At 38.4% G+C, this 13,734-nt stretch overlaps 1 protein-coding gene across 2 annotated transcripts in view; it reads left to right on the top strand.

Annotated features, from left to right (window-relative positions):
- FOCAD (focadhesin) overlaps positions 1–13,734 on the top strand; it is a 153,567-nt gene that overhangs the window by 123,081 nt on the left and 16,752 nt on the right. For both annotated transcript variants that reach the window (XM_063295015.1, XM_063295016.1), the window contains 8 exons: positions 582–729; positions 877–996; positions 7,364–7,486; positions 8,299–8,376; positions 10,227–10,298; positions 11,346–11,448; positions 12,285–12,365; positions 13,455–13,583. In XM_063295015.1, the coding sequence (XP_063151085.1) occupies positions 582–729; positions 877–996; positions 7,364–7,486; positions 8,299–8,376; positions 10,227–10,298; positions 11,346–11,448; positions 12,285–12,365; positions 13,455–13,583 (854 nt within the window). The remainder of the gene's footprint in view (positions 1–581; positions 730–876; positions 997–7,363; positions 7,487–8,298; positions 8,377–10,226; positions 10,299–11,345; positions 11,449–12,284; positions 12,366–13,454; positions 13,584–13,734) is intronic.

Here is a 13,734-nt window from a genome sequence, read left to right as displayed (position 1 = left end):
GCTCTTTAGTGGAGCTGATTGTGCTTGAACCATTATTGAGTGGCATACAAGTTTAATAAATTATTATTATATATGAGTGAGAACTTGCATGACAGACAGATCTCTTGTAATGAAAAAAAATTCAGATAAGTCAGTTCTTTCAGACAGCTATGAATTGCTGTGAGCTGAATAATGATTGAACATACTTGTTTAAGCTGGCATTTAAAAATAGTATTCTGTGGCTGTGTGTAACTTTAATATATGAATAAAATGGAGTTGGAGTTGTGACATTGATTCCCCATACGTATATCTAAACATTAATATCTGTATGAAGTTTGTAAACAAAAACGATTTTGTAATGAGCATGATGATATCATCTTGCAATTGAAGTGACTTCTGTACATGACACAAGCGTATAATTATAACATTTGTGTGATTATCTCATCACGTGTAATCATTTTGACATCATCATGATTTGTTACAGATGTCACTGATAAGAATTCAGAATTTCCTGGGTTATGGAAAAGGATAAACATTCTCTATATCTGGTTAAATTAGAATTCTGACTGTCTTAACACTTCTTTCTTATTTCCTGTATTTAGTACTGGCTGTATCTTGGGGGTAGGACTTGTTCTGTCACTGATGAATCACAGCAGCTTGACAGATTCTGAAGGTCACATCGCTACCTCCCTGCAAAAGCTTTGCAAATACTTGGATGATGCAGAAGACCAAAGCCGAACATTACAGGAAGTAAGATGGTGATGGTGTTTCCTTTTCCAGTGCTTGCTTTTTATCTCCTGTTTCTCCAGCATGTTTTCTCTTTCTCTTTTCTAAAGCATGCTTTAAAAAAAATGAATTCATTCTTACTAATTATGTATTATTTTTCCTATTTTCTAGAGCCTTGCCTACACAATTGCCTGTGTCTGTGTTTCCGCTTTCAGCATTAGGATTGTTGAGGCTACAGAGGCTGAGGAGGTGATGAACAAGCTGCAGAGATTAGCAGAAATGAATCAGCAGGTTGTATAAAGCTTTTGGATCCATGTTAGGTTTTCAAAATGTTTCTGTAATATTTTATGTCATCCTAGTATTTTCAGCAACAGCATGGACGATCTGAAAAGCTAATCAAACTGCTTTTTGGAATGGAGGCAGCAAGAAATCCTAGTTCTTTGGATTAGGAAACAACACCCTGGGAAAGGAGATGAAATTTACTTGACTATATCAATGACGTCAATAAAAAAATCAAACTCAACTCAGAAGAGATCATCTTCCAATATTTTCTAGAATGTATATGCATTATATAAACATGTTTTACATAGGAGTAGGGTTGCCATGAATTGTAAACGACTTGACGGCAACTAACAACAACAGCAACACATAGGAGTAGAATGCCCTTCTCTGAACCTATCTTGCACTGTCAATCTAAATGTTGTCAGTGAGCCACAGGAAAGAGAAAAACGGGGAAGGGACTGTATTATTGGAAGTTAATATGCGTGTGCTGACAGAGGTTGAAAATACTTATATTTGATTGTAGGAACAGAGTCAAAAAGTTAAATTGAAGGCTTCAACAAAAGGTAGATTTTAAGAAAAGATTTGCAAACAAATGGTGATATTAGGTAGGCCTTTCTGGAGAGAATGTGTTTGTTTATTGCATCATCATACCTCCCTGTTCCAAATTACCTCAAGCACTTCATGGCATGAACATACAATATTGGCATACAAAACCATAGTCAGAAAAACCATCTAAAGCAGTTCTGTAGAACCAAATAACATAAAATAGAATTTTAAAATACAAGAAAATAAAACTCTACCTTGCCTCTAGTGGCCCTCCAAACAAGACTATAAAAGCAGCCGGTTAGATTCCAGAGGCCCTATAGAATAAAACTCTTTTCACTGCCTTCCTAAATGTTAGTAAAGATGGGGCAGCCCAGCTTTCTGGAGGAAGACTATTCCACAGTGATGAGCCAGATTCAATCTGAGGATTGCATCTGGCTTCCCTACACATACCTCTTGGAAGGGAATCTTAAGCATCCTGATTAAATGCATAGGGTAGGCAGGTTCAGTTGGAAGAAGGTGCTCCTGAAAGTACCTAGGAACCAAACCAAGTAGGGCTTTATAGGTTAAACTCAGCAATTACAGTTCTATTAGAAACTTATTGGTAACCAGTGCAGGACAGGCAGAACCAGTGTTAAATGATTAAAACATTTCTCACCTGTTAACAGGTTAGTGGCATTTTGTGCCAATTACAATCTCTTGATATTCTTTAGACTGTTCAGCTTGATTCCTTCTTCCCCAAACCATCAACTGGAACCATCCATTCAGGCAGGAACCACTGTAAAACATTGCCAATTGCCTTCAACTTTCACAGACAAATTAACAGCATATATTTACAACAGAAGTCTAACCAAATTTAAGGAAGAGTGGCTTCCATATATACTCTGTACTACACAGCAAGAGAAATATAAGTATTTAGAGTATGTTTTTTAAGGGGAAAAAGAACTGACTAAAAAATTGAAATCAGAAACACACAAAAATTAAATGTCTCTAAATAATATACATTAGTCAGAGTACAACAAAGAGGAAGTTAGAAACTGATACTTATCTATAATGTTGTTAATAGGTTTTGGGGGGGGTATTCTGAAATAGAGAGCCAGTTTGGTGTAGTGGTTAAAGCATCAAGCTAGAGACCAGGAGACAGGGAGTTCTAGTCCTGCCTTAGTCATGAAAGCCAGCTGGGTGACCTTGAACCAGTCACACACACTCAGCCCTAAGAAGCAGGCAGTGGCAAATCACTTCTGAAAATCTTGCCAATAAAACTGCAGGGACTTGTCCAAGAAGTCACCAGAACACTGACTCAAAGGTACCAAATAATAATAATAATAATAATAATTCTTGAAGAAAACGTAGTATAGATTTTGGCACTTAGCCCAGAGATTCAAATCCTTACTCAGATAGTTAAAATAATTTAATGTACTTTGTTTTTTATGGTTAATTTATCACCAACAATGTACTGAGCATTAACTGCACAATCTTGATAATTTTTTTGTCCACTTAGAAATACATTGCTGTATCAATTCTTTTTCTTTTTTTCTCTTCTCCTTTTGTTTGCTTGTTAGCTTTTTTGGTTTTCAAAATGTTTAATAATTTTTTTTTAAAAAAAAGGAAAAGGAAAAAAAAACTCTCACAGACAGTTCAGATTGATAGCATTGAATGCCAGGAAATCTAATAGGACCAGGAAGGTCACACTCCCAGCATCCAGTTCCCAGTGTAAAGTATCCATAAGAATGACCAATGCATCCTATGCCAAGGCCTGAACTCTAACTGAAAGAGTTTAGGTAGTCCTTATCATCTAGGATACTTGAGGATACTCTGCAATTGATGCTGCACTAATTCCAACACCTTCCGCTCAATACCATCCCTAAGAAAGGAAGATTGGAGACGAGGCAGAAATATGGTTTAGATTAAGAGATACATAGCTGCCTGAAGGAGAGGAAGGCAGCTCTCTTGCCGCAGAGAACCTTATCTGCTTTCTCGGAATCCATAAGCTTGAGCAAATAACCATATGATATTGCAAGATGTTACCCAATCATCTAATTGGAATCTAGCTATACCAAGTCCAAACCTGAGTGAATATGAGTGCTTGCATCAGTGAAATGTTTAGCAGCTTTTGAAACTGAAAGAGTCAATTGTTGAGATGGGCGGCTATAGAAATCAATCAATCAAATAAACAAACAAACAAACAAACAAACAATTATAGGCAACCTTGAACAAAGCTGCTGGCTGGAATTTTGTGATCCAGCTCTAATCCTTTAGTGTATTAGGGCTGCATTTAATACTGTGGGGAAGTGATGATGCAAATGGATGGGGCCAAAAGTTTTGTTTCTGCTTTTCTGGGTTCTAGAGAACAAGCTATTGAAAGACTAAGACTTCCACATGTTTCCTGATGCAAAAAATCAGAAGACCACATCACAAATTACCCACAATTATGATCAGAAGTAGTTCTGAGGTCCACAGAAATTGGGCTTGGGGCACTTAGGACCCAGGAACTACATGTTGCTCAGCTCTGGTTTAAACCATGCTCTTCAACTCTTTCAGATTGATGGATGACATTTAATATGGCAAAACATTTTATAGAGCACAACCTTTGCCAAGAGTTCTAGCCTCAAGCCCTAATTATCTCTAGCAGGAGTATCAAAACCCTGAAAAATGGTGGTCAGGTGAATTTTGAAACCCTCCCAGTAAGGGTCTAATGAGTACTTCAGCTGAGTGTGAGGTAATAAAAAGGAGTTCTGATTTATATGTAGCTGTATGATGCAACGAAGGGACTGATATGAAAACAGAATCCTTTCATATTTATTCAATATCCAGTTATGTCCTATTTTGTAGTGCAGAGCGAATAGCAGAAGGTAAGAAGAAGAGTCATTGCAATGACCTATTTCCATCCTGGTGCCACAACCCAGCAAGGAAAGTGGTGCTGTGCTGCAGGGGGCATCAACATATTGCCACGGCAACAAGTACAATACTAATAGCTCACTCCCTATGTCATATCCTGCCAGAGCCCTAAAACAGTACCTTTGCATTATATTTATGCATTTATTAAAACCAAGGGTTCAAAACAGCATATCTTGGTGGAGGACTATTTTTTAAAAATAAAATAGCTTGCTGATTGCTAAAATGCTCCCATTCTCTCCTGTTTTCCCCCACCTTTCTGCAATCTTCTTTTAAAGTTGCTATTTTGATTCCATTTATCTGACGACCTCATCATCAGACTGAAACAAGATTTGAATCTCAACAAGATTTAATCAAGGGAACAATTAACAGGAGAATCGAGACTTTTTAATACTTTAATATACAGTAAATTATAGCTAGAAAGTATGAGAATTAGTAAAAAGTGCAGTAATTCAAAATAACTAGAACATGAGAAAAAGATGTGTGATAGGTTCCTATTCTGACATTTATATTCTAAAAGTTTAAAATAATAGCAGTTTCTATCAACTATCAGTGCCTGAGATCTACTGGCTAATAATTAATTTCATAAGGCATGTTCATTCCAGTATTTTTAATATAAGTAGGATTGATGATTATATAAAATGTGACAGGGAAAGAAGGGAGAAAGATACATGTATGTGTGTACTTGCAAATAAATACTCACAAGACAGGTTTTCAACTTACATTCCTGATAATATGAGGAAAGCTGAAAGTTAATAGGTACTTAACATTTTCTCCAGCTCTTAAAGAAACTTTCCCAGAGGAGGAAGCAAACTTAAAGCTTACTATTCTACCTGGCTTGAAGTGCCACGTTTATGAGCTGTTCCTCCGAGACACATTACAAGAAATGGCTTGTTACTCCAGCTGCTGATAGAAATATAACTATGGGGGAAACAATATATAATTTAACTTAACATGCAGGTGGCTTTTCTTATAGCTTAACAATATAATGCAGACTACTTCTTCCTGACAGTTGGGTTCCTACAATTGTGAAATATTGTTGTTTCTTTGAAGGCCTTGGAGCAGAAGGATACATGACAAAAAAGTACAAGACAGCATCTCCAAATGTCAACTGTGACTTTTCCCCTCTCAGCCTCAGATGCAGTCTTTTCCAAAATGGTACTCTCCAAATGAATTGGAAGGAGTCTGGTAGCCCCTTGTCCAACTAACACATTATATTAAAAGGCGTAAGCTTTCCTGAACTGCAGCTCACTTCATCAGATGCACAGGGTAGCTGGACTGAGCTAGGATTTAAATCTAGGGGAAGAAAAGGAAGGGGAAGATAGTTTGGTTATGCAGATGCAGGTTATAGGTGAGACAGATTCCAAGTACCTTATCAATTAACAATTGTAATGTCTAAAAAACCCATTGTGTTTGTTAAGACATACTGAGATTGCCTGAAACCTATGCAGGTTTAACCATTTCTTGCTCAATACAGTAGTGCTGTTAAACTCCTGCTTTTCCAAAAGTCACTCTGAGGTTTACCATGGAGTTTCCTGGGAGGATGAAATGCTTTGATACTACTTTGTCCTTGTTTTGAGTCCTGATGTCAAATTTGTGATCTATTAGACCCCAAAAAGAGCACATATAGGATTAGAAGCACCTTCACATGTTTTTCTTCCAATGTGATATATGCCATCATCTGCCAACAATGCCCATCTAGATTCTTTTTGTGTGTGTGTCACACAAGTCAGTTTTTGACTTCTGGCGACTGCCTGGATAAATCCTGCAGTTTTCTTGGCAAAGTTTTTTGGAAGTGGTTTGCCACTGCCTGTTCTTAGAGCTGAGAGAGAGTGACTGGCCCAAGGTCACCCAGCTGGCTTTGCGCCTAAGGCAGGACTAGAACTCACGGTCTCACGGTTTCTAGACTGATGCCTTAACCACTACACCAAACTGGGTCTCCCGTCTGGATTCTTCCTAGGACAAATGGGAGAAACTTTGTACAAAAGAGTTAATAGACACAAAATTGACACATGTTAGCACATTACAATTGTTAATTGATAAGATACTTGTAATCTGTTTTACATGTAAACCCGCATCTACTATATATCAACTTATCTTTCTTTCCCTCTTCCCTCCACCTTTGCCCAATTTAAATCCTACATCTGTCTAGCCACTAAATGCAACTGATGAAGTGAGCTACAGTTCACAAAAGTGTAATAATAAATTTTAATAAAACTTCTTAGAAAAGGTGCTATCAGATGCCTCATTTTTTGCCATCATAGACTAACATGGCTTTCCTCCTACAATGTCTAAACGAATTGAAAATTATGAGAATATAATACCAAAACATTTGCAGGGCACCAATTGGGAAGGCTGCTCCATAAAACATATTCATCATACTCAATACTTTGAGGTCCTTATGAGACCTGCTTCCCTGCTCACAGTCTACCCTGCTAATCTTAAAAGCAATTATATAAAGAACACTGGTAAACTGAAACAGTCACTTCAAAGTGAAAGGGGATGATTTTTATTTTTATTTATTTATTACTCAAATTTAGCCACCGCCCATCTCCCCCAAAAGAGGGACTTATTTTCTATAATGAAGCCATTCTTGGTTTTGCAATCTTTTAATCTGAATTTTTTTTTTTGCGTGTTTGTGGATGCTAATGCCTTTTTTTTTCACTTTTAGTTACACTTGATCTTAGACAGTATTTTATCTGGTTTTGGAAGGAGAGCTTCTCCTATGTGCACTTCTATACAGTGCAAGTTCATTTTTCATGCTTGAGTGCAACTACATAAAAGCATCTTGATTTTGTTTCAAGAAGTACTACGCTTGTTAGATTGTGGATTTCTCTGCCCCTCTTCCTTCCTCACTCTCTTTCTTTCACTTTTGAAACAATGCAAAACAAATGGCCTTCCTAATGTGCTGCCTGCTTTATGTCTTGTTCCGCTGCAGACACCAGGTTTTGCCTTAGCTTTGGGGAGCCTTGTTCATGGACTGTCTGTATGTGGACATGGGAAAGCAGAAGTTCTCAGCAATAGGCTGTTTCCTGCCTGGATGAAAACTGTACTTGCCGAGGTAGAGCACTGTATATCTGTATGAGTTGACTGACAGCTTCAATCATTCCTAATGATGCACTAGCCTGCTGCTTTTTAAAAAAACAATGTACAGAATAAGGCTAGCTGGGGTTAATGGGAAGTCTAGCCCATCTGGAGGTTTGGAACAGGCTGATTCAATCCAACCTTTTGTTTCTATCTCCCCCGGCCATACAGTACACCTGAAGTTCCTGGACTCATGCAGTGGAGCTGAATGAGCTTCTGGGTCCTCCAAATCATTGAGGACCAGGCTGCACTAAGTTTGACCCAGGGCCAGACTAGATCATCAGATGCATTTCCTGGTTCCTAGACAGCTTTTAACTGAAAACCAGTGGCATGGTAGAGGTTAAGTGAGGCTGCTTAACACTTTCCTCTCCATCTGTTCTTGTGTTCTCCCCACCCTGGTTGCTTTACCACAGTATTGTTTTTCAATGGGTAGAAAAGCAACTGCAAAGGTTTTGAGGGTTAAAGTGGTTGAAGGCAAAAGTTTTTAAGCAACCAATTTTCTCTTCCCTCCTGTGCTATTCATCTCTTCCTGACCACAGAGTCCCATAGCTGCATTTCATTTTTGGAATGATTAGAAGGCTGAATAAGCTATGAATTTGGTCCTGAGAGGATGAGTGAAATGCTGTCCGTTTCACAGTGCTGATGGCAGCATATTTGGTATCAGGATGTCTGTCATTTGATCAATGGCTGGGGGAATTTGGGGGAAAATCTTCTCTTGCAGGAAGCAGTTCAAGAATGTCTACTTTTTCTCTACTAAACTTATACACATTGGTTTTGCTTGAATTTCAGGGAGCCACTACAATGCAAAGGCTTGCCGCAGTCAATGGGTTGGTCTCTCTAGTGGGTTCTGAAAGCACCATGATACAGGTAAGATGAGGCTTGCTGGATTATTTCTATCATGAATTTACATAGTTTTCAAATCTGAGAATAAGAAGGCAACTTTACAAATTATTTTACTTCAGAGGAATTGAAAAAGCCCCATAATATTGCAAAAATATGCTGGCCCCCAGTGGGAAAACCATGTCAGATGAAGTGTAAGGCAACTTTAGTTCTTTGAGGGATGCCCGAGATTGGTTCAGAATTTGGGGGGCACACAAAGGTTTGGGGATAGACATAAATATCCAAGTCTTCTTTCACATAAATAGATACTTCTAACCTTCCCTACGCATAATAACGGTCCATACGCATAAATGCTTCCTCTGCTCCATACTGCCTAAAATTTGTTATGGGGCTATTTTGAACCATTTTACTGGGAGGATGGCCAGTCCATCACTTTCTTTCCCTGCTGCCTGAGAGGTTGTAAGGATATGGCAGGATACCAGTCTGGGAAAGGCCTAGTAGATGTATGCATGCCTGCAGAGACTGTGTTGCCAATTCTTTCCATGGTACTTCTTAGTAATCATAACCACTATTTCCCTATATTTCTCTTCTCACTTTTGAAGAAAAACCCTTCTATGTTTTTTAAAATTATCTGATGATTTTTTTACAGCAGTGTTTCTCAACCTTGGGAACTTTAAGACGGGTAGACTTCAACTCCCAGAATTCCATGGCCAGCATGCTGGCCATGGAATTTTGGGAGTTGAAGTCCACCCGTCTTAAAGTTCCCAAGGCTGAGAAACACAGTTTTATAGTAAAGTACTAAAACAAGTTGTATGAGTATGTTCTAGTGTAACAAAAAGGTGGCCAGTATTACTGGGCTACACATAGAGAGAGGCTTGTATGTTGTCCAAAAGTAAACTCCAGATACAGCCTTCTCAACCTCTGGATATCTTGGGTATCCAAGTTCCAGAATTCTTTTGGCCACCTAGGTGGGAATTTGGGGGGTTCCAGACTCTTGTCTGGAATTCTTGTCAGCAGTGGTTTCCCTAAGTTTCCATCAGAGATGCAGAACAGGCTTTGCTTCACACCACAGTGTAGTGTATGTTATTCTTCCCTGCATGATTGAGAGACAGATGTTTATTTAGAGTTATATAGAAGATCAGTTCTGATTTCTTCTGGGTGATGCAACGTATTAAATATTTAGCTTATTATTATGCAATATTTTTCGTTGTTATACTTCAATGTGATGAAATATTGAGTGTGTGTGTGTGTGTGTAGTCACTGATAAAAATAGTATAAATATCAAGTGATTAGGGTTTTCCCAATAACAGAATGGAATACAGAGTCAACAGTGGTATAGTTCTTACTCAAGAGACATTGTGCTATAGTGGTATAGGATTGGCCCTGGGAAAACCCAGATTCAAGTCCCGCCTCAGCCACAGAAGCTCACTGGGTGACTTTGGGCTAGTCACTCTACCTCAGCCCAACCTACCTCAAAGGGTTGTTATTGGGAAACATGGGAAGAAGGAGTACTATGTGTTCCTGAATATAAGGCAAAATATAACAAATACAATAAATAAATAGATAGCAAAAGATAGAGCACCATTTTATTAAGTGGCCTTCTCCCATTCACCTATGCTTCCTTTATTAGTAACCTATAGAGCATAATATTATATGATACTCAAAACTGCTTTGGCAGCATGCTTTCAGTGTTAGAAAATAAAATTGTTTTTAGTTCTCATATTAAATAATCATTAAAATAAAACATTTGTGTGTGTGTGCGGTCACATGCCTGAGAGTCGCTTCCCAAATAGATGCTTTGGCTTTATGCGCAATTGTTTTTTTTTTCAACCATCAGTGCTCTCTCCTTTCATTTCTGTCTACTTTTTTTTTAATAGCTGAAATCAGAAGCTATCCAGTCTTCTCAGTTTCAAAGCAAACTCAATGAAATCATCCGAACCCTGACTCAGGTACGGGTTAAACTATTCACATTGCTGTGAAATTCTTTCAGGGTAAAGTATGGGATTATCTAGGCAATCCTTCAGGTCCTCAGGTGCTCTTTTCTAAACCCCTCCTAAAGTTGCTGTCAATTTGTGTGTGTGTGTGTGACATGGCAAAATGATTCAGTATAAAGGAATAATCATGTTAGCAATGTAATTAATTTAATTCAAGTACATAATATTTTGTTTCTGACCTTACCTTGCTTACTTATTACCTTGGGCCCATTTCCTTTTTGGAAAGCCGCTGTTGGCTTGAAAATGGTTGGTAATCACATCAGTCTTTTAATATGGTTGGGAAACAGGCACTGAAGATGCTGTCCACTGTCCATTAGATCTGACATACTATAGTTCCAGTTTCAGCTTTATCAGTAGTCTTTATTCTAGCCTGGAGTGAACTCTCTCACTCCAAATAATTATTTTTAAAAAGAGATCTTAATACCTACATGCCCATATGGTCATACTGGTTAGAATCCCCTTTCCAATTTTGGAATCATTAGTTTCCTTGCTTGGTTATAATCTTTTTAGTAGTTCACACCTACTAAATATACACAGAAGTATACTTCAGAATGAGGGTAGAGAGAAGACATTTTGATACCAGTTATTTCCATTTGTGCAGAATGACTTCCAAGTATGGATATAATCATGCAACAATCCCCAAATAGTTTCATACAGGTGATTTTGTTGTGGTGGTGGTGGTGGTTGTTTTCAGTTACAGCTTTCTTATTCAGGGTAGACATGATCTCCACTACATGGAAAATATTCACAGATAACTGAGTGGTTGTGGTGGGACACTCCTTCCTTCAATACTTGCCTATGTTTTTTCACCAAAGAATAAAGCATTTTTTATTCTGTTATCTGCAGAATGGTATGGTCTACTCACCTAAATATTGTGTATGCCCATATAGGTTATGGGGAATATATAATATACATTAAACTAGTGGTATTTATTTTATAGTAATGAAAATCTACATAAAATGAATTATACTTCTGGTTCATTTGTGATGCTTCTCCTTACAGATAATCAGCTTTTCTGGGGTGATAGGCCTTCAGGTAAATGCAGCATGGATGTTAGGACATTTGTATCTTTCTAGTGTGTCTGCAACCCGCAGCCGAACATCTGGTAAGTTGAAGCTTCTTGTATGAACATGTAGATTTAGAAAATGCCAGTGGAAAGGGGGAGAGATGATAATAAAAGAGTTTTGTTATTTCAAATAGGGGCTTGATTTTTGAGGCCATGTAGTCAACTTGGGGGACACAGTGGCTCTGCAAGTTAAACAGCTGAGCTATTGAGCTTGCCGATCGGAAGGTTGGCGGTTTGAATCCGCGTGACGGGGTGAGCTCCCATTGCTAGTCCCAGCTCCTGCCAACCTAGCAGTTCAAAAACTTGCAAATGTGAGTAGATTAATAGGTTCCGCTTCGGCGGGCAGGTAACGGCGTTCCGGTTAGTCATGCCGGCCACATGACCACGGAAGGGTCTATGGACAAACGCCGGCTCTTCGGCTTTGAAACGGAGATGAGCACCGTCCCCTAGAGTTGAACACGACTGGACTTAATGTCAAGGAAAACCTTTACCTTTAGTCAACTTGAGCAGAGAGTCCCTTTTTCAGTTCATGGAGAGAGAATGATGCCTGTTGATGACGCTGGTACAGAACATTTCTGTTCCTGGTTTGCCAGCTCACTTAATTGCCCACAGCTTGCTTTCCCCTGCTCTAAGTTGCCCTGTGATCAGAGTTAATCATATTAGCCTTCATTTAATTAAATGTAAATGAAATGAAAGTTAGTTTTTAACTTGGTCCTGTCTTCCAGTTTTTAAAATGCTATCTCCAGCACACTACACAAATATTATGCATGGACCTTAATTCTGAACTCTAATATCAGGCACCTTCCTATATTCTGCTGTACAATTGTCAGTGTGCATGTGGAAATGATTAACTTGATTTGCATTTGTCTTTACAGTTCCTTCAGACTTTAGCTACCTCCCTGAGAAAAGTTTCCTTAGAGCAGCCATTGATTTTATTATAGAAGGTGGAAAGAAAGGTAAACAAGAAACTTTTATATGGGGAAAACATCTTCCAATGATGAGAGGAAATAATCATTTCTCTTCTCTACCACAAATGTGACGTAATAATTGAAAGTATGGTCCAAACTCTTTTCTTTTACTGCAGAAATTATCAGCAGAGCAGTATTCTGTTTTACAACCATAGAAAATCTTATACTGCTGATGTGAATTTACAGTTCTACATATTCTTAATGACTGTGTACAGGTAGTCCTCACTTAATGACCACAATGGGACCAAAATTTTGGTTGCCAAGCGAAGTGGTCATTAAGTGAATCTGACTTGGTTTTATGACCTTTTTTGCATGATTGTTAAATGAAGCACATGGTTGTTAAGCAAATCATGCAGTTCCCCATTGATTTTGCTTGTCAGAAGCCATCCGGAAAGGTTGAAAATGGCAATCACCTGACCACAGGATGCTGCGATGGTCATAATGCGAACCAGTTGCCAAATGCCCAAATCATGATCACGTGACTGTGGGGAACACGGTGGTGGTCTTGTGAGGACTGGTTGCAAGTCAGTTTTTCCAGCACCATCATAAGTCCGAACCATTACTAAATGAATGGCTGTTAAGTGAGGACTACCTGTAATGTAGATACAGCCAAAAGTACCCCTCCACTTTTTTCCAAAGAATCCTAATTCTTAGCATTTACCAGAATATGCTCATATATCAAAAGCAAAGTGTCTGCTCTATGGACTATGGAATTAAGAATGGTGGGTGCCATTTACTTGGGTCAGTTTCACTTCCTTCATGGCAAATTTGGATTCTTTGGGAAAAAGAGGAGGGGTACCAGTACTTTTGGCAGTGTCTCTATACTTGTTTATTTTTTATACCTGGAAAGAAGGGGGGATGGATCCCAATGAAAAACCCTGGTGAAAAACTCTGATGAAGGGCTTTCATGCCACCTATTACTATGGGTATACAGAATGATTGTATTTTGAAAACTCAGTAAAATATAGTTAAAACTCATGAAAAATAATCTAGTGTTTCTTTGTTTTTATCATTATCTGGTTGTAAATTATTCAAGATATCTAGTTGTTCAAGTAGTAATTTGGGGTTCTGTTTTAGGGCCCGAACAAGTTCATCCTAGCTTCCTAAAGGCGGCCATGGCACCCATGGCACTGATTGGAGGAAGCTATCAATATCCCCCTCTGAACTGGGCATCAGTTCTTGCCCCTCTGCTGCGGCTGGATTTCGGTATGCTTTTTTAAAAAAAGAATAAACTACTGAATTCTCTTTGTATTCCTTTTAGTAGATAAATACCTTCATCAAGAGTTTTGTTTTAATATAGAGCACCATGTTTTTACTTATTTCTGTTTATCCATTATTAAGTACCCTTCACTGAAAG

This window comes from Candoia aspera, chromosome 2, assembly GCF_035149785.1.
Source record: "Candoia aspera isolate rCanAsp1 chromosome 2, rCanAsp1.hap2, whole genome shotgun sequence".
In the NCBI taxonomy this organism is placed as follows: domain Eukaryota; kingdom Metazoa; phylum Chordata; class Lepidosauria; order Squamata; family Boidae; genus Candoia; species Candoia aspera.
This window is presented reverse-complemented; position numbering and strand designations above follow the sequence as displayed.